This window comes from Lonchura striata, chromosome 5 (genome assembly GCF_050655825.1).
Source record: "Lonchura striata isolate lonStrDom1 chromosome 5, ASM5065582v1, whole genome shotgun sequence".
NCBI lineage: Eukaryota > Metazoa > Chordata > Aves > Passeriformes > Estrildidae > Lonchura > Lonchura striata.
The window spans coordinates 11,569,375-11,590,043 of record NC_140707.1 but is presented as its reverse complement, the minus strand read 5'-3'; the positions used below and the strand labels follow the sequence as shown (position 1 = coordinate 11,590,043).

Sequence of the window (20,669 nt, the reverse complement as noted above, 5' to 3'; positions counted from 1 at the left end):
AGAGTAGTTTAATTTTAGCATCCTGAGATAACAGATGAGACACTTTGCTCCATTTCATTTTTATATGTATTTATATGTCTCTGCTTTTTTATTTGTTTCATTTGTTTTGGAGCATTTGCAGATCTTCTTTGACAACCCAGTAAAGCTGTCAGGAATTTTTCTACATCATTGCCTTTAATTCCAGTCCTGTCTCATTTTTTCCCATCACATTTTCCTCTCCTCTCCATCTCCCTTGCTGTTGTCTACTTTTTTTCCTTTATGTCCCTCTTGCTGCTTTGCTTTCTGATTCATTATTTGAAGTAAAACTTTCTCCATATGATGAAGGATCACAGGCATGAATAACATGATATATTCTTTCTTCCAATACAGGCATTTATCCCAAATGGCAGCCAGGAGCTTCTGAGTAATGTGGTTTCAGAGTATCTGTTGAACCCCTGTAGCTCCAGCAGAACACTGATTACTTCTCTGATAATGTTGTTCAAACTCAAAAAGACTGTCAGTAATGGAGGAAAGATAAGATAAATGGAAGACCACCCTGAATTTGATGTGAGGGGAAAGTACACTGGAACAAAATAAAATCCCTTAAAAGCAAAGCCTTGTAAAAATAAACAAGGCTAAAACTGGGGGTGTATTTAATATGGAATGTGTTGCAGAGGCTAAAAGCTTTGATATTTTTGCTCATGCTCTCTTGAATAGCTGGGAAATACATAAAATCAGAGCTGCTTATATCTGATATAGACAGACAGATAAATAGATTTCAAATGTCTAGAGCAATGGGAGCAGTTTGCAATCATGCCCCTGAATTTGTTGCACTTAGATGGGACAAGATTTTCAGAAATAATGAGTAATCTTGAGTGTCTACATTCTGATGTCACAAGGGGACTTGCTCTAAGGTCTTGCTGTAAATTATATTTGTCTCTTTCCCTCCTGTAATCCCAGCTAGGCATCAAAAACAGAAGCCAGCTGAATCAGTGAAACCTGTTAATTTGGCTTTAAAAGGAATTCTTATGGAGAAAATTCTTGGCCTCCTCAGCTGGGGCCTTTTGATGGATAAAGGGTTTGATAACAAAACAATGGGGCTGGTGAGAAGAACCAGCAGCAGGATTAATTGCCATTCCTTCAGTGGTGTCCCTGCGCCACCTCAGCGCAGTGACACCACTTCTCAGGGACAATTTTCTCAGGGACAGAAAATTGTGCAGTGCAGTTTCCACAGGTATTATTGTTGCTTCTAGTGAAGGAATGGGACCATTGTTGGCTAAAGAACGATTCATTGCTTAGATAAACATTAGTTATAGAGGTTGTGAGATTTTAAAGGAGTAAGTAGTTGGTTATAGTTTAAAGTAGTTATAAGTTTTTTGTTATAAGATAATAGATAGATGTTATAACATTTACTTTGATTTTAATTTATCGCTTTTGCTTAATTTTGCTATATTGCAGATACTTTTATTTAATAGGTTGTTGTATACATATATGTTTCTATTATAACTTTTAAACACAGCTTACTTTATAAGATTGCAATTCTACATTATAAACTTTTTACTATCTTATTAATATAGTATTTTACTTATTTAAGGTATAATTTTAATTGCAATTATAGAAACAAAAGTTTATGATTTTTTTACTGGATGTTTGTGCATTTTATTTTTACATCAATCTAAATTTTTTCCTAAGGCTGTAGATCAAGCTCTTTGACGTCTGTGGAAGTTTCTGTTTTTCTGATTCCCACACACAGGACTGTAGAGCAAGTTGTCTGAAAACACGAGGGAGTCAATGAATAATGCCAGAGCTGCTCCCATCAGGCTGCCTGGTGAGTCCCCTCTGCTGGCTCAGGGGTGATAAGCCTTTTGGAAAGTTATTAACTCAGAACTGAGCACTGCCATTCCAGCTAAAAAAAAAACCCAAACTCCAGGGAGACCTCCCAGCAACCCTCCAGTGGCTAAATGGGTACAAGAAGGGTGGAGAGGGGCCCTTTGCAAGGGTTTATAGTGACAGGACAAGCAGTAATGGCTTTAAACTGACAGAGGGCAAGTGTAGGAATCCAGAGCTTCCCTCTGGCTGCCCTGGCAGGTCTGGGACCCTGGCAGGGGTCAGGAACCCCCCTGGACAGAGCCCCCAGAGACACTGGCTGTGATCTCTGTCCATGGAAAAGAGTTTTCAATCTTACAGGATGAATTACCAGCTCTGAGTGTTTGATATGAGTAATAATTAAGTGTGGCATGGGTGCAAAAGTAAAATTTTAGGATTCTAGATGAGGGGTCCAAAGGGGACAAGCTGGAGGAAATTGGGTGTGCCTTGTCCTTTTTCTCCTTCTTCATGCCCTCCATGTCTCACTGTGGTGTTGGCATTTTTCTGTTGGTTCAGGCTGGGGACACACTGTCCAACGTAGGTGACAGATATTGGCACGTTATTGTAAATGCAGCCCAGGGAGTTTCTGGTATTTAATGTTTGTAACATCCCACTGAGGGCAGAGCCCCACACGCTGCCCTGCAGGACAGAGCTGGGCAGGGCAGCAGAACATGTGAGAGATAAACAGAATAAACAACCTTGGAACCAGCACAGACCAATTATGGCTTCTGCTTTGGCAGGGGGCTGAGAGACAGAGACTTTCTACAATCTCAGAATCATCAATACCTCAGATTCTGACAGGCAAGGTTGGATTGGATATTAGGAAGAAATTCTTACAGTGAGGGTGGTGAGACCCTGGCACAGGCTGCCCAGAGAAGCTGTGGCTGCCCCTTCCATCCCTGGAAGTGTCCAAGGCCAGGCTGGACAGGGCTCTGAGCAGCCTGGTCTGGTGGAACGATGGAATTAGTTGATCTTCCAGGCCCCTTCCCACACAAACTACTCCATAATTCTATAACTTCTATGATTCTATGATTCTGATACAGATGTTGAAAGTTTAAAATTGTGAGGTGGCAGAAATTCCCTGTGGTTCGTAATAGACCTGACAGAAAACATTAATTTTTTGCTACCATCCAGTCACTCTATGTCTTCCCATGGCTGTAACATATCCCTCCATAAGGATGATTCACACGAGTTAATAATATCCTTAAACGAAGATTTAGTTTTTTAATACTGAACAAAAAGAAGTACTACAGTCGTTTGTTTATTTCCTATATGTTCTGGACCTTGTATTTTAGGTATGAAAATAAATGAACAGGTTAAGCAAAACCATGTTAAGCAACTTGTTGAGTTGTTATTTTATAAGCTGAGGCATATACTAAACCAGGTTTTATTTTTCCTCATTGTAGTCAATGACAATATTCCCAGTAGTGGTATTAAACACAAGAGCAGGCCAGAAAACTGGTTTTGCCTGAATTAAAAGAAGGTACAATAGATTATTCTTTCAAGAATTTGAAGCCTATTTAAAACATTTTTTTTATTTGGGATTTCGTAGCTGGTTTCTGATTTCATTTTGTTTTGTTTTTACTGAGATAGCATCGTGCAGTCAGTCTTTGAATGAAAAGTGCACCAAAAATTGATTAAAATATTTTAATGAGTCACTGAGGGACTGTACTGCTGCCTTCCTGTGTTAGATTATATGCAAAAGGAGGGACTGTGCCATGCAAACTCAGTGCTTAAATCACAATGTGAAGCTGTAACAGGAATTGTTTGCTGCAATTAGGGAGCAGCAGCAGTTTGAAAGAGACTCCAGGTTAGCCTGGAATAAGAACCTTCTAGCAAGCCCAATGGAAAGCTTCCCTCAGAGACTGGATGGAGTCAGCAGCACCTTGTGGTTTCTCAGCAAAATTAAAAAAAAATTATATATATTTATTTATATTTATATTTATATTTATATTTATATTTATATTTATATTTATATTTACATTTACATTTACATTTAAATTTATATTTACATTTACATTTATATTTAAATTTATATTTATAATATACATTAAAAAAATTTAAAAATAAAAAAATTAAATCTGAAGCAAAGGCTCTAATTTTTCCACTTCAGAGTCATGGCTGAGACCAGGTTACAGCACTGCCTGAGAGCACCATGGAATCTGCCACTTGAGCTTCACCAGACACCCAAAACTAAAATTATAAATATAACAACAGAAAAGGCAAAGTTTCTTAGAAGACACAAATTCAAAAATCACAGATAACATGAAGGTCACATGAAAAATCTTGTGAAGTCTAAACATAACTAATATGGATAAGTTAATTCACTCTCTCTCATCCTGAACATTCTGAATTTTCCAGATAATTTCTTAGAAACTAAGTGAAAGCTCACTTAGAGATGCTCACCCAGTGTCTTGGTTCTACCTTGACTGTAAGGACAAATCATGAAGACATAACTCTGATGAACAAAAAACGTGATGTTTTGTGTCACTAAAAACCAGAATGCATTTAAAGGCATAACAAAAGCATTTGGATGGAATTTAGGTGCCCAAATCCAAATCCAGTTTTGAATCTTTCAGTGCTACTGATATCTTTTTGTGAGATTTGGGAAAGGATTAGATCTGTGAGATTATAAGGATTTAAGTAACTTATCAGAACTGGATGTGGAGAATCAGTGTCTGAAGAAGACCTGGGTACCCAGTTATATTTTACCTGAAAAAGACAATGAATAGAATAAAGAAAAAGCCTTGGATTTCAGCAGACCAGCTATCTGCTGGAAATATAAGAGAGAGGAAACAGTCCTGGACATTCCTGACTGTACACTGGCAGATCTTGCTCAAATAATGACACCTTATGCAGCAAATATCATAAAATGACATAAATTCTCTAAAAAAAGCGGCATTTAGTTTTATAAGTTTCCAAGTATTTTTAGGATTTCTTTTATTACTGTTCTTTGTCAGTAATTTAGATAATCATACTTGTACAAAATTTTGAAGATTATAACCTCTTAAATGATGCTTATTATGTTATGTAAATGTTCCCTTTTCTAATGTTTTTTGAAATTTTATATTGGCTTATTTACAATTGGGAAAACATAATGATGGGTTATTGGAAATAGCTCCATTTTCTCTGAATTTGTTTCGGGAGTAATTTACATTAATATGGCAAAGACAGCATTTTTAAAATTAGTTATAAAATGAACTCTCACTCAAATACTCTAGACTTTCTTTACCATTGCTGGCACCCTGTGCACGTTAGAATCTTGACAGAAACAAAACCATCTGATTGGATTCCAGCTGAAGTTGTGGACACCAGCTTGCACCTGTGAGGCAGCACAGGGTGTGACCTCAGTACAAATACCTAGGAACTTTCATGGACAGGCTTGGATCATGAACTAAACTTAATCTTGAATTGCATCTAAAGTCCTTTTTGAGGGCTAGGAAGCACTAGAAACAGCCCCAGAGCTGTGCCACTTGGAAACGATCTCTGCTTGATCTTCATTTCCCTGGTTTTGTTTAAGGCTTAGAGCTTCAAAGCTACTCATGTGAATTTGTATGAATATTCACATTTTCATGCAAAATTCATCCTGCACAGGTGTCATGCTGGGGGACGTCTCCTGATGCATTGGGCAGGAGCAAGGGCAATGATGCTTCTTGCTGAGAAAAGGAAATAAATCGTTGATCATTTGAAATACATTTTTCTAGAGAAGATATGATTAGTGGGACACACTTTGAATAAATTCTATGTGTCTGAAGGAGAAATGTACTTCTAATGAAAAATATAAATCCCAGGGAAAACCTTCTATGTATGTGCAGTAACTCCTTCTTAGGAGTTACAGGAAGGCAGAGGTAGGAGGAAATTACTTGTAAAAGGATGTATGAAGTAAGATTATTTTGGAGATGAGAAATAGATCTACACTGTACTTTCCTAAGCATTTCTCAGGATTTTTTTTTTCATTTTATTGGCTTAAGGGAAATGCTTTTACTTCCAGAACACAAACCAAGGCATACAAGAGGAATGCCCAGAGTAGGCAGTGCAGAAGGAAATGTCAGAGACTGAAGGCAAAATACACATATCAGATTGCATTCTTTTGTCTACAGTGATACTGGAATTCATTCATCCATCTCAGTAAAACCCAAACCTTCATCTTTCTAAGGCTACCACAGGGCTTTTTCCAGAGACCCAGTGAATGATGTGAGGATTTATGATAGAAGAAGGTCATCTTCCTTGGCTGGGTTTGTTCAACATCCTCTACATAATCAGGAGCGATGCCCACCACTCACGACACCAGGATGTAGGAAAATGTGTTTATGACTTTATTTAATTCAAAAATACAACACGAAGGAGAATTTGTTCAGAGGATTACCTGGGTTGTGATTTATAGTTAAAGATAGATCAAAAAAGAAATACTGCAAAGCTCACTTCATTTTTAAAGATAATAGTTCTTTGTCAGGTAGCCTCAAATTAAATACTGCAAAGTCTCACCATTTTGCTGTATAGAAGACACCACTCTAGATGGGTTTCTATCTTGTCTAGATTTCTCATCCTTATATTTCTGGTGTGTTTACATGAGGGTGTTTTTAGGACTTTATATTTTCCTAGTTGAGTAGCATCAGAGTGCTGTGAATAGCTTAACAATTCACTGGAACTTTACAGTATCTTAAGCTGAGAGAGCAGATTCTTAATTATAAACTAAGTACAAACTGAGCCCTGCTGGTGCTTACTGGAAATGGGGCATTCCTTTACATCCATCCAATTACTCAGAATTACTGTAACATAAACACAGCCATCAGTAGGGGGATGCAGAAATCTTTACATTGGTGGAAAAGAAGTCTTTGTGTCAGAGATGATCTGCATTAAAGGCAGGTAAAGGAAATTTTACCAGCAGCAGAAGGGAAAACACTTGAAACTCAAGGTCTCACAGAGCTTGTCCAAAGGCCCATCAGGGGACGATGAGTTCCTCCTGCTCTCACTCTGCTGCTTCTTTCCCCAGGATCCCCAAAAGGGAACGCTGAGTTCTCCCAGCAGAGCATCCCTGGCACAGCACTGCTTCAGAGCTGTCACACTTGGCACAGGAATTGTGTCAGTAGGTGGAAGGAGATCAAGAGGATACAAAGCATTTGTTTTAAGCTCTTGAAATACACACCAGTCCTTTGGTTTTGCCCGACACACAGCCCTGGGTAGCACAAAAATGTGTGTTTATGCACCCCCTCTCCTGTCCTGGTCCTTTGGTGAGCAGATAGGATGGAGAAAGCTCAGAAGTTTAGTGAGTGTCTGATGTGTGTGTCTGGTTGCAGGGGAAAAAAAATATTATTGAATGTCAAAACCGGGCAAAATTCTGGAACAAAAAGGCTGTGGTGCCAGACTGAAGTTTTGATGGCAGATGCAGACTGGTACCCACAGAATAGGTTTGGGATCAATTAGTTTTTATCCCATGTACCTGCAGTGGATAAACCAGACTTGATTTTACCCCTCAATAAACAACTTGGTGATTGTATAGCCCTCCATGAGGAAAAGAGATAAAAGGCTCTGCTTGGAGCTCCAATCTCCATGGAGGAATTATGCTTTCCTTTAGTCATTCAATAAACATGGTAATTTTTCACTTGGAAACAAATTTCTGTAGGTTCAGGAATTTGGGAATCTGTGCAATTCCATTTATATGAGCAGGATTAGATGGTAATGACTTAATTGATGGTTGAGCATGCAGACAAACCATGCGTAAAAGATCTTTTCAATAATTATATCTTTTCATGGAGCAACAGGTTTTTGTAATTTAGGTTCCAGACAGTAATTACAAGCCAGATGCTATTTTAGGCACAGTCTGCAGCACACCCTTGGTACTTACTAGGAAATTCAAAGCAAACACAAAACCATTGCTGGAACACTTGAGGCAGAAAGGTGAATTAAACTGAGGTAATGTGATATCACACATGAATTGCTATGACAGTATTGTGTGTATTATTATGATAACCTCTATATGGGGTCACTGTCATGGAGCATGAATGGTTTGGATGGAATAACTATTTTTTATAATATTTATATATAATATTATATTTTCTATTTATAATATTTTAATTTTTATATATAATATTATATTGATAATATTATGATTTCTATGTTTATATTTATTATAATTTTTTAATAATTGCTTTGAATCTTCTGTGTCAAGAAGTTCAGGTTTTATTTGCAGATACTAAGTGCTTGGAAAGAAGGGATGAATTGTCTCCTGATTTGGATGTTTGACCCTGGTGGGAGCTCAGGCACGCACCAGAGCAAACAGAATACACAGGAGCTTTTACACTGGGGCTTTTTAGCAAACTGTGAAAGCCATTCACATAACAGGATGTTTTGCACACTGGGGTGCTGCTGACTTGTCCCAAACCCTGAAATTCAGCAGCCAAAACAATTAGTGATTTAGAGCTTTTTTTTTTTTTTTTTTTTTTGCTTTGTCACAAGTCAATTACCCTTCTTGAAAGAGTTCTCAGCAGGTGCCAAAGGAGAAAGGAAATTAATACAGAAATGTAAATGCAAATCTCATTTCTTTAGACATCCTTTCTCTTAAGGACAGCAACATTAGAATTTGCTGTGCCTTTGGTTTAAATAAAACTTCCAGGAGATAGTTCTTATTTTATTGTTGTCATTTGGACAGCTGGGTAGTTGTGTCTGCTCCCCTGAATCCTCTGGTAACTCTTTTGATCAACACAGTTCTCTCATGTGTCTATTTGCTCTCTGTGTGGCTGAATAGTACATTAGACAGGTGTCAGAATGTTCTGACATCTCAGGCTGTGTTATGGCCTCAAACATTTTATTAAGATACTTATTCAAACACCTGGAGACACCAAATGTTTGATGTCTTTAGGAACAGACATGACTAGCTATTGATTTTGTGATTTGCTGTCACCTTGGATTTTGCAGCATTCATCAAAAGCGTTTCAGGCCTGGCCATTACTATTAACTCATTAAATTGAAAACTGACAACTTAATTCTATCATGTCCTCACATTCTGCAGCAGTCCTTATGTCCCTACAATTTTGGACTGTTACCTGAAGAGCAAATGAACACCTTTGAAATGAAGATGTTATTGCTGTGAGGTGAGTGGCAGGGGAAATGTGAATAAAGGTTGAAGCAGCTCATTACCAGCCTTGTCTGCTGGGCCTGGGCTCGCTGGGAGAACTCGTATGTGAAGAATGAGAACAGCTGGACACATCTGTCCAGTAAAAAGCACTGAGGGAAAGAAGATGAGGGAATGATTTTGAGGATAGGAGGAGGCAAAACAGCAGGGATCAGAAGTAAAAAAAAAACAAATAACAATAATTATACCAGTCAACAGTTAAAATGAAAATCCGTCAGGCATATATCTAGATGCAACTCGGAAATTATTTCTACTGGCAATGGAATTTCCAAGGCAAATGGTCTCAGATCTTCTGAAAAGCTACAGAACCTTTGAAGGTTTAGTTGGAATGTGTGGTTCTGCCTTGGCAGGGCAAGGGCAGAAAAGGGAGTGGGGCAGAGTGGGGCTCCAGCTCTCAGGCAGATGGGAGGAAATGGAAAAGCAATTCAGCCCCACACCCAATCTTAAAGATGCTCCTGATGAAATGAATGTTTTTTTTTTTTTTTTTCTGAGAAATCTCAATCTATTATTTGGAACAATGAATTTTTATTTAAGATGGATTTATAGTAAGAGTAGGAGGAAGTAACTTTCTGTCCTTCCTCATCAAGAGATGATACAGCTCCAGTTTCGTATTGGAAATTGCTCCTTCTCTTTCAATCCACTTTAACTTTTCAAGTAGTAGAAAGGGAAGAAGTCTTGGGGCATTTACAATTAGGTAAAGAAGCAAGAAATTAATTAATCTGGGGAAATCTGACAGAAAACCTTAGCTCCTGATAAGAACAGCAAAGCTTATTTTATTTATTGACCAAAATTGTATTTCTAATTGATTCACGGCCAGACTTAGAAAAATGTTCTGAGGACTTATTGTTCTTTTCCTGAGATGTGGTCAGTATTAAACCCATTTGAACTGAGAGGAAAATGCCAACATGTTTGGGGAGCTGAGGTTTTTTTAGTGAGGAAATACCAATATAGAAGGTTGTTTTCTGGCAAATGGAAGAAATATTTCCACTGGAACAGCAAATATTTGGACTTGAGTTTCACTAAAATACAAAAACTGATTGATGAGTTTGGATTTTTTTCTAAGCTATGTGATTATTCAGGGTTTTTTTTCAAATACTATTTTATGTTGGGAACAATATATAATTTTTTCTAGGAAGGCAAAAGTTTTTGAAAAGGGTCCTAACTGTTGCATTTTGAAAATATGGTTATTAAAACTATATTCCATTTTTGGGATGGAATGGCTAACATAGCTGAAGTCTATTTAATATATTGCTTTAAAACTACTTTTGTCAGTTACCAGGATATAAATGATAGGATTATAGTAACATTCTTGAAACAGAATTTTCCCTGCTAAATTGAAAATTACAAAGTAAGGGTTCAGTATTGAATTTGTTGTTACTATTAAGAATGGTTTCTCTAAGAAAAATATTTTTATTGACAGTTTTATCTTTGGGTGAGGATTTAACACTAGTTAGCTTATTGACATTTCTGACACTTCTAAATCATTCTTTAATATTAGACAGCTTTAATCAAGCTCTTTGAACCAGACTGTTTGGGCACTTCTGATGTCTTGGAACATTTACAGATGTCCCTACATGTGCTGGTGTTGGAACATGAATTCACTGAATGTTTTTTGATGAGTTATTAAGTGGTTTAAAGCCACGACCTTTTGGATGGTGTGGTGGGCTAGACTGTGTGGTTAATTAGGATGACAATGGTAAATGCATAAGTGCACCCAGAGAATTATGTGATTCTATTTAAATGGCAATATATACCAGTCAGGGAGAAAAAAAACACGTGCTGCTTACATGAGAAATCTCTGCTGGGGACCACTGTGACAAATTTCAGTGATAATATTGTCAGAGGTGAATGGAATTCGTTCTCAGGACACGACACTCTGTGATTTCCTTCCCTGGAAAGGTTACTTTTGGAGTCCCCAAGTTTCCTTGAGGATGCTGACTTTGGAAGCAGAGCTTGCAGCCCTGTTCTGTGCCTCTGCCCCTCGCTGAGGCACGGATTTCTCTGTGTCCCTGCACTCCCTGCTGTCACTTCAGGCACTTGCCAGGCTCTGCTGTGTCCCCACCAGGCATTCATTCCCCCGTGGGGAAGGCACAGGCAGCCGCCGGCAGAGCTCCTCACTAACGAGGCACCTCCCTGAATTTTCATCTCACTGCTGGTTAGCTGGGCAGCAATTAGGGGCTCCTCAGGTTTAAGGCCATGTGGGATGCTTTGCTATTGATCAGGCTTTTTCCAGGGAGGATTTTCAAACTTTGGCTTGCAGCCATTAGCAGCCTGTTGCAACCACTGTCCCTTTTCCTTTCAAGTCTCTAGGCTACATATAAAAGGATGATTCTGCTGGAAAAGTGTCTGGGAAGGAGAGATGTGTGGGCCTGTTTTGACAGAGGAAGAGGCATTTGCTTGCTTATTAACAAAGAAACAGAGATGTGCAAACCAGTATTACTGAAAGACATTAAAAACAATTTGCAAGTTCATACACTTGCTCTGCTGAGGTGCATTTTATGGTGGCTTATGGGACAGAGAGGGATAATTAGCACTGCATTCACTGCCAGGGACAAAATGCCTATAGATGTGTCCCTTGCCAATCTTCCATCTCCCAGTAACCCAGCAGGAATCTACCCAGGGACTAAAGGTGCTCCCATTATTAAGGACAGTATCAACTTCAAAACTACAGGCCTGTTGCTATCTCTTTCCCATGTGTCTGTGATAGCAAATATTCCCAAAAAGAGAGCAGAAACGAAATTAATTCCTGAGTGTCATGATATATTGTTTTGGGCCTTATGTCACTTGTTTATTAACAGCCCTTTATTGATATGGTGTGTGCAAGCAGGCCAGATCTTCCAAATGAGGAGAGATTGAGCTTATCCCAAAAGACACAGAGAGGCTCTTGCTTAATTAGAGTCATGCACAAGCAAATGCACTCTTGTGGATGGACGTGTAAATTCAGTTTGTGTAAAAGAGAAGGGAAAAGGACAACAGGACAACTGCACCTTTTTGGGTGCAGTTTGTGTGGTCATACAAGATATATTTTTGCTCTTTTCTGTTTGTTTCTGGGCTCTGTCAGGGAACCTCTCAGAATTTCCTGGAGCTACATGTCAGGTGTTGACAGCAGGATGGTTAATTTTGCCAGCATGTCATGCTAAATACTAATTTTGGTAATTTAACACAATATCACTTGATAGACGCACTTCTGTAGCTTCTTGATTTTCTTCTTAATATGAAACATAGATGAGATTCACCACTGACATGTCAAATAATCTTTCTGCCATGATGACTGTGGACATGGGATGAAATACGAGGAGGTTTCAATATCCAAACTCCTAAATTATGTGTGAGTGCTGTAAAGTTAAAGCTTTTTCTCTCTGGCCTCATGTACCTTATCAAAACACACTATCTGTCAAGAAAAAACAAGCAAAAATATTTCCAAAGTGTTTACTGGCTTTCTGAATAATGAATTGAACTTTAATATTTATTAAATACAAAATAGTAATAAATTACAATTGCACAATTTCTTACAGTTTTTATTAAGATCAAAACTTATTTGTTCAGACTAGATTTATATAAATAAATGACAGTACATTTTTTACTTGTGTTCAGAAGGTTGTAATACATATTACAAAATTAAGAATTTTTTTGTCCCTCAAACCATCACTGCGAAAAGAATCATGCATTATTTCTACTAAACAAACAAAATGCCCACCTAATTGAGAGAGCCTTGATACAGGTATGGCCCTACTCTCCAAAATTAGACATGAAACAAAGAGATACCAGGACTATTTATTGAACAAGAAATAATAAAGTATAGTACAATGTTGATGTGCTACCAAAACCAAAAGTATACCAAAACAACACAGCTCTCCTCACGCGCCTTCGCGATGGGTATCGAGGACGGCAGCTGGCCGGCATGCAACCGAGTAAAACGCTCAGTTTTGCAATGTCTGTGTTCGAGCACAAAGGAGGAGGAACTAAAGAGCCCAGACAAAACAAAGGAACAAACAAAGAGCCCAGATGTTTGCAAGTCCTCCCGTCGCCTCCCGCTCCGCACCGCACGCGCTGCCTTCGCTCCGCGCTCCTGTGCCACCGCCGCCCTTTGTGCTCCTCCGAGGAGATGGATGGGCTCCCAGAGAGCTGCAGGGCCCTGGAGAACTTCCAGCTGTGGTTCCTTGCCCAACCCACTGTGTTACAAAAGAACTGTAAGCACAACTCTTGGAACCAGCCAGCCTTGGGCGCCGCGGTGCCGCTGGAACGCAGCTGGCGCCTGGCACGGCTTGGCTCGCGTGCTGCTGTCACCAAGTCTGTCCTGCTGCCCTTTTCTGCAGCACAGGGGGCTTCTATTAAATTCTACAGTATTGTGGATTACTTTCCCTACATGATAAGAAATCCATTGTTTTCTCCCTTGTTACCGAGACACAATCATTTGGCAATGCAGTGTTCTAAGGGGAAAACAGCATTTCATCATTGACACTTCAGATGGAGTCACCTGATCCAATTTTTCTACTTCCCTCTGTTCAAACTACATATATTAACAGTGAAGTAATTTCAGATGGATTTCTAGCTGGATCAAACAGATTTTCCAACTGAATTTACTGGTCCTTGTTTATTGTTTGTTGCTTTTAAATCAAAAGAATTTTCAGTTATTTTTTATTTCACTTGCAGACACATCCCCTCAGTGCTTGAGTGTTGCTAGGTGATAAGCATGTAAATCAATATATCTCTTGTGTCTCTGGCTTTGGGTGCTCATGTTAATATAGCTACATACACATGCTTGGTGTTCAAAGCACATGAATGGAACAAAACTAAACCAAACCAAACCAAAACAAAGAATAAAAACAACCTAAAAGCCCCCTCAGCAACCATCCCCCCAAGCCAAGAAGTGTGGACTAAAATAACCTCTTTTTTTTTAAATTCCTTTGCACTGCCCTTTGCTGTTGTTTCATTTTGTACTGATCCAGGAGGTCCCCTACCAGCAGTTAAATTGTACCTCTATGTAAAAAATGTCTCACACGTGCTGCTTTTGCATTTTGTGGATCTGCTAGCATGGAAAACTGAGCCATGCAATGACTGGGAAAAACAGTTTTAACACTGGATCTTTTATGCTACGTATTGGTTTTCTCTTCTGGTAGTCCCCACTTCCCCAGATTGAGATTAATTGTTGCTTATCCACTGCCAGGGCTATTTGCAGGGAAAAGTGAAAAAAAAAGAAAACAGCAATGCTCTTAATGTCTTGTGAATTCAGTGGAAACAGATAAAGAAATATTTGAGCACTCAGATGCAAAGGAGTTACACTTTTGAGTGTTTTGTCGTGGGACTATCAGGCCACTGTCCATGGTACTTGCCTCACAGTCAGGAACTCAGAAGATTTTCCCATTGCCACTCACTGCTTTTTCACAGAACAGCACCTGACACCGAGGCTTTTTAGGGAAAACTAAAAGTAACAATTGAATAGCATATTGTTAAAGAGCAAAATGGGATTAAAATCCTGCTGAAATGCATTTTTAAGTGATTTTCTTTTCTATCTTAGAGTCACGATACTTGTCATACAATGTAATAATGCATTCACAGCAAATAAGAAAATAAATGAGGGTTTCAGCTTTGAAAACATTCTTCAGTCTACTCCTAATTCACCACTGAGAATCATAGTTCAGAAAAGAAAGACTGAGCAGCATTGGGACCTTACTTTTCCCTGGGTTTCCAGTTGAGTGTGTAGCAGAATTATCTATCCTCTGGTCCTTCCAGCAGGCTGTGGTATTATTGTAATTCAGTCCAAAGACAGCAGCAGTCTACTGGCCAACCAGAGCCAGAACAGAAAAATATTTAGGGTCTAGGGAATATCACCAGTTGAGTGGAGTATAAAGATGAAGAGAGAAGTATCCTAATATAGAAAATATCTATCACTCCATAGATGCACCACTATGATAAGGCAGGTATTTGTAAAAAGCACATAGTAATGCCACAGCCTGAGTAATAGTTTCTACGTCATGAGCAAAAATTAGAATTCAATAAATTTAGGGCTTTTTCCTTATCCTTTGAAGTCTGCTGGATTCCACTTTAAATGCTCACTGTCACAGAGATTTCTTTCCCTGTTTTAGTAGAACTCTATTCAAAATAATTATTTTTATGCCGGACCCGTGGGCATTAAATAAACTGAGCATGGTGATAAAATAGAAGAACTGCAGCCCACTGGCAATTATACCACTTTTCAGCTGATGTCCCTTTGAGCTGCTGGGGACAAATCCTAGAAAGGCTCCTGCACTTTTCCATGGACACAAATTGAGCCTGCTGTGTAGGTGTTTTCCCCTTCCCAGCAGTTCCTGTTGCTAATGTTGCAGTGGGAAGCGTGCCCGCTCTGCATTCCAGACAGAGATGACATGTAGAGTGATTTGTCCAGGAAATCAGACAACACCACTCCAAGGAAGAGCTCCTCCTCCTTTGCTCAGGCCCATCTCCCCTTGGCAACTCCTGGGTAAAGAGCACAGGATTCTGCCCGAGGGGAGGCTGATGCATGAGCAGAAATGCACATTGTCATGTACCACTGGCCTCCTGAGAGAACGCTGATGGTGCAGAGAAACAGTTTTGCCATGGCAACATTATTTTTACTCTTTTGGAAATGCCCAGTGGTTGCCCTCCTGAAATTGTGCTTAGGCAGGTTTGGAAGTGCTGTTTAGTTTGCCAGGTATACCCTTGCCTGTGGTAGCTGTATTCTCCATGGCATGGCAAGAGATTTTTGAAAACAGCTGTGCTTACAGGAGTTCTTATTTATACCTGCAGCATACATTTACAACAGATCCAAGATCTCCTGCAAGTTCCAAGATATTCTTTACCCACAAGTAATTCTGATTTTATGGAAGATCCTCATTGATCCCCTGAAACTAAGTTTTCAGACTTGAGGTCAAAATTTTAGATATTTCTTCAAATCTGTGCATGCATATTTGTGTCAGAAGAGTTGCAGATCCAAAATGCTTGGTGAACACTCATCACATACAAGATGTGAAGCAATGTGAGTACACATAAACTTATCTGAGCTCTATGTAAGGACCAGGGCTCCTTCTCTGTAAGTACACAGCAGACAGCTGTATTGTATAAACCATCCATACTTTGCATTTGCATCTTTTAAACAAAAAATTCCCATGTAAAGACGTGAGTCAAGTTCTCTGAAGACACTGGAGGATGAGAGAACTCCATGCGTGGCTAAATAAGTGCTGAAAAATTTATCCCAGGGTCTCCTGCTTTGGGGCACAAATTTCATTACGTGACAAAATGCAGCGCTTTGATTAATTTTCTTTTAATGGTCAGAATTTGCCAGAATTTACAATATATCATCATGTAAAACAGCCCTGCTAACTCTACCACAAATAATAAAGGAAGTTTTCACAGGCACTATATATTTGGAACAGCATTTTCAGACGACATGGGGGGTGTGTGTTTGTTTGTATGATCCAGCATTGCCACCTGGGACACGCTTCCAACAGTCTGCAGTGTCGTGGACACGACTCAGAAATGTTGACTGGAAAATCATCCACAAAGGTTGAGGGTTAACAACCTCCATGTTACACAGATGGTTATCTCCTTTCTCAAAGAACATGCTGTCATTACAAATACCATATGCATCTTGTTCTCACCCAGCAGAACTTTTTTTACAGTTTTTCAGATTTGAAGGATAACCATATTAATTTGTTTTCACGTCAGGTGAAAGGACGCACCAGCTGAGACTGAGGACGCAACTTGTCATCAAAAAATAAGTACCTGATGGCAATCATTCTTGAAAAAAAAAATACTTAGAAAGCTAATCATTCACAATACTGCACCTTTTTTCAAATACAAGGACAATATTTGTTGCTGCTTCCCATATTTGTTGGTTTACACTGCTATAATTTTGCTTGTAAACCTGGGTTATTCTACTGAACAGAAATGATGACTTGAATTTGGGTAATGCTTACGACCATACAAATAATCTATCAGTAGCAGTAGTGTCAGCTGGAGAATTAATGCTACAGGTGGATAACATCACACTATTTGAAACCAATAGCTCTTCACACAGTTGAAGACTGAGGGTCCTATTCAGCAAATATTCGGGGTCCTATGGCTGTGGCCACAGAGGTTCCAGAAGCTCTCGCTGAGTCTAATCCTGATTCAGGAACCAAAATGATATGCTGTGTATATATTTCTCTGCACAGCCTGGGTGTGCTGGACACCCTCCCCCACTTGATTCCTGGGAAGGAAAAAAATATGTCTCTGTTTAGCTTTCAGTGACATGAAAACCATTCCGCAGTAATGAAATCTAAAGAAGTTAGCCAGGCATGTATGAAAAGAACAGGATGCCTGTGGAAAGGGAAGAGCTGTCAAAACCTAATTGTGGGCTCTGGCTGCAATGAAATTTATCAAAGAGGGAAGACAGTTTGGATATAAGGATGTAGACAACTTCTGCTAAGAGACACTTGTTGTGCTCTGGGCAGCAGTAACCCTTGCGCCACACCTTGTGTGCTGTGTCAGGATACTCCTGTCAACACTTGGCTACAGCTGAGAGCTCCCAAATGCCCAGGTCAGCACTTCAAGTGTGGCATTTCAGCCAGCATCTACCCTGTCACTGGGGGCACAAACACCTGGGCAGAGCTGCCCCACTGCTGGCAGCACACCTGTGCTGAGAAGGCGTCGAGCCTTCCTCCTGCCACACAGCCTGTGGGCACTCCCTGCTCAGACTGTGCTGCTGTGGCACCAGGAAACACAACTCCTTATGGACACAGGACAAGACTGTGGGATTCTTCCCAGCTTGCAGTATCTTCATAATGCCTGATAATCTTTTCTGGAGTTGCCCATGGCCAGTGCTCACAACCAAGCAGGGAAATCTTCGGTGGCACTGTGGTAACACAGCTGCACTCTGGTGCAGAAAGTAAACTCAGAGGGGCTGTGAACTGCCTGCCTCCAAGTATTAGTGCCCACAGCATCACTCCTAGCTCCATATGGGTACTGTGCTCTTTCCTGTCTTTCAACATTGAGGATAACTCTGGGGCTGCTCATAAATAAACAAGACACTTCCCTTTGACTGGGAGTACTGCCTGACTCAGCCAGTGAGAGCAACAATGGGAGCAGGTCATGGTAACTTTAGGAAGCGGTTTAGTTTGATCTTTGATGAATTTCTGTGTCTCATGGATCAGGATTAGTGTTCCCTGCATTGGGGAGAGGATTAGACAGAGGGATTAAAAGGACATCTTTACCCCACTGGACTCTGTGGAATAGCCCCTGAGGATATGGCTAAGAAAGAGTTCAACAGGAATGCCAAATTTCTGCTGAATAGGTTAAAAGGGTGAGGAAGCCTCTTCGGCAGCCATCCAAGCGCAGAAGACCTGCATAACATTCCTGCTGAATAGGGCCCTAAAGACAAAAAACAAAACAAAACAAAACAAAAAAAAACCATAGGAACCTTGAAAAGCTTTTCTGATTGTGTCGCTTCTTATGAGCACCTCAGATCTTCAAAGATACTTAAGCATATTTTTGTCAGTGCAGTTAGGCATCCTTTGAGATGTGCTAGTGGCATGGATGATATATTGTTACAAGAAAAGAAGTCAAATTAGGTTGTTGTACATAAAAAAAAAATAGGTCTTGATTGTTCTGTAAACAAGGTCCATTTCTTTGCATCAATTAATAGTGAAAGTTACCCAAGATCTTATTTAAAAAGCAAAACTAAACCCTCAATCAAATAATGTTTGGTGTTTTCATGTCTGTATTTTATAGACAACAATTACCTTCTATCTCCTTAAAATTGAGAGGAGCAGACTTAACTTGTGTGTCACATTTCAACTTTAATGCGTTTCCAAACCCTTTTCTAGGATTTACCTCATGCACGCGGATCTTGGGTTTGCTCATAAAATTTTATCCAACTTCTAATGCCGTGTGGGAGAATATTCAGGATTATTGCAAGGGGGAAGCAGTAAATGAAAGCCTTACCTCCACAAGAGGATGCCAGTGGGCGATGGGCTTCCGAGGGTACGAGAGCATTTCGTTCCAGTGGTCGCGCCCTAGACTCTCTGCATCGTTGCCTACTTGACAAACTCCAATGACCTCATTGTGACCTACACTGTGAAAATGGTCCATAATATTTTTTTCTTAAAATTTTACCTTTGTAACCACACCAGTTGCATATTTCATCAGAAACATTAATCGTGGATTTTTAGGATTAATTCTTGCCTGGAGAACATAACACACTCGGCAATATGTATGCTTGCTCTTTGTGTTTCCCACAGCTCAGAACAATTTGTTATTTCCCCCCTTGTAGCACACAAAAGATTCTTTCCCTGTGTTCTGTAATTAGCTGCAAAGGCAAACAGGCTCTAAGACACAACTTTATAAATGGAGAGTGTGTATGTAAAAAGGCTTAGCATAAATGTGCAAAGTGAACATCAGTGCTTTAATGCCCAGTTACCTCATTCTGCTAAACACCTCTGCAGCTTACTGATGTCAGTTATGGATCCAGATCTACATTTTAAAATTTAGTAAGGAAGTTCTGCCTGGCAAAACAAAAAATGTGCAGACTTTTACCAAGCTCAACCTGACATTAATTCCCTGCTTATAGGGAAGAAAGTAGTAACTTTCTTTCTGGGTGTGAACCTAGCGTGCAAGACTTTATCAGCCAATATTTGACAGCTACAGGCATCTCACCGGTCATAATCCATAACAGCTATCGACAAGTTAATTTGGTCAATGTTTTCTGGAGGGACGTCAAAGACTATGGCTTCATTGTAAACAGGATTTAGGGTGTTCCTCTTGGTGGAAGTTTTCCTTTTCTTTAGCCGCCTTCCTTCACACATTAAAGAAACCTTCACGTAGGGATCTGTGTGGGTCATAAGAACAACGTTGATTTTTGACAAATGCAAGTGGAAAGTGAAGGGAGACTTCCTGTGTGCCCATTTCTGCTTGCTGGATTAATCTCCTGGACCTGACTGGAATTTGAGCTTCTCTGTCACCATGATATGCACAGGAGGCAGTGCAGCTTTGAAAGCTTTACCGGGGTCACTGCTTATAATGACCTTTTTAGGTTCAAGAAGCTCCTTGCTGTGTACCAACTTCTCAAAGGGTATTAAAATATCCACTGAAGCGTGTTATACATGACTATTTTATACAATAGCCTGTGTATCAGCCTATTTATAGCAGCCTAATTACTTGTTAGATTTGTAGGACAGACAGAAGATGACAATGCTTTTCACAACGGGATTTACTGATGTATGGTTAAATACAATTCAAAGTGCAACAATTATTAGCTTATATTTCTCAAGAGAACGATAATTATTTTTGAACTCCTGAATGTAGCAAAAAAGAAAGTTATTTCTTTGTATCTCCTTTCTGAGAGCTCTACAGCTCTCTGCTAGTATTTAAAAGACATCTCTAAAACCTTATTTATGTTTCTAATATTTATTGTGGGCTTTTGAAAGGGTTGCTGAAAGGATTGGGGGATGATCACTACTTTCTCCATATGCCAGCAAGAGCAGAAGTGGCTCAGTGGCTCTTGGGGACTGTCAGAGAGGGCCAGTCTGCCTCTGTGTCATAGCTGCAGCAGTCTGCTGCACAAACAATTCCCAGTGCTGGGAATGCATTTTGGCCAGCTTGTTTTACTCTGAATTACAGTGGCATTGGAAAGAATAATCTTGCACTCTTTTTAAGAGAGCAATTTGTTTTAAACTGTTCCTTGGATCTAAGCTAACTA

At 39.6% G+C, this 20,669-nt stretch overlaps 1 protein-coding gene across 3 annotated transcripts in view; it reads right to left on the bottom strand.

Moving 5' to 3' along the window:
- Positions 1-12,414: 12,414 nt before the first annotated feature.
- Positions 12,415-20,669, bottom strand: part of SYT9 (synaptotagmin 9) — a 70,197-nt gene continuing 61,942 nt past the window's right edge. The window contains exons 5-8 of one of the 3 annotated variants that reach the window (XM_021527581.3): positions 19,628-19,799; positions 18,917-19,046; positions 18,187-18,343; positions 12,415-17,183 (exon numbers count right to left, since the gene is read on the bottom strand). In XM_021527581.3, coding sequence (XP_021383256.1) covers positions 18,236-18,343; positions 18,917-19,046; positions 19,628-19,799 — 410 coding nt within the window. In that variant the 3' untranslated portion in view covers positions 12,415-17,183; positions 18,187-18,235. Of the gene's footprint in view, positions 17,184-18,186; positions 18,344-18,910; positions 19,047-19,627; positions 19,800-20,669 lie in introns of those variants that run through there. The other 2 variants (XM_021527582.3, XM_077784391.2) reach the window with 2 other exon arrangements.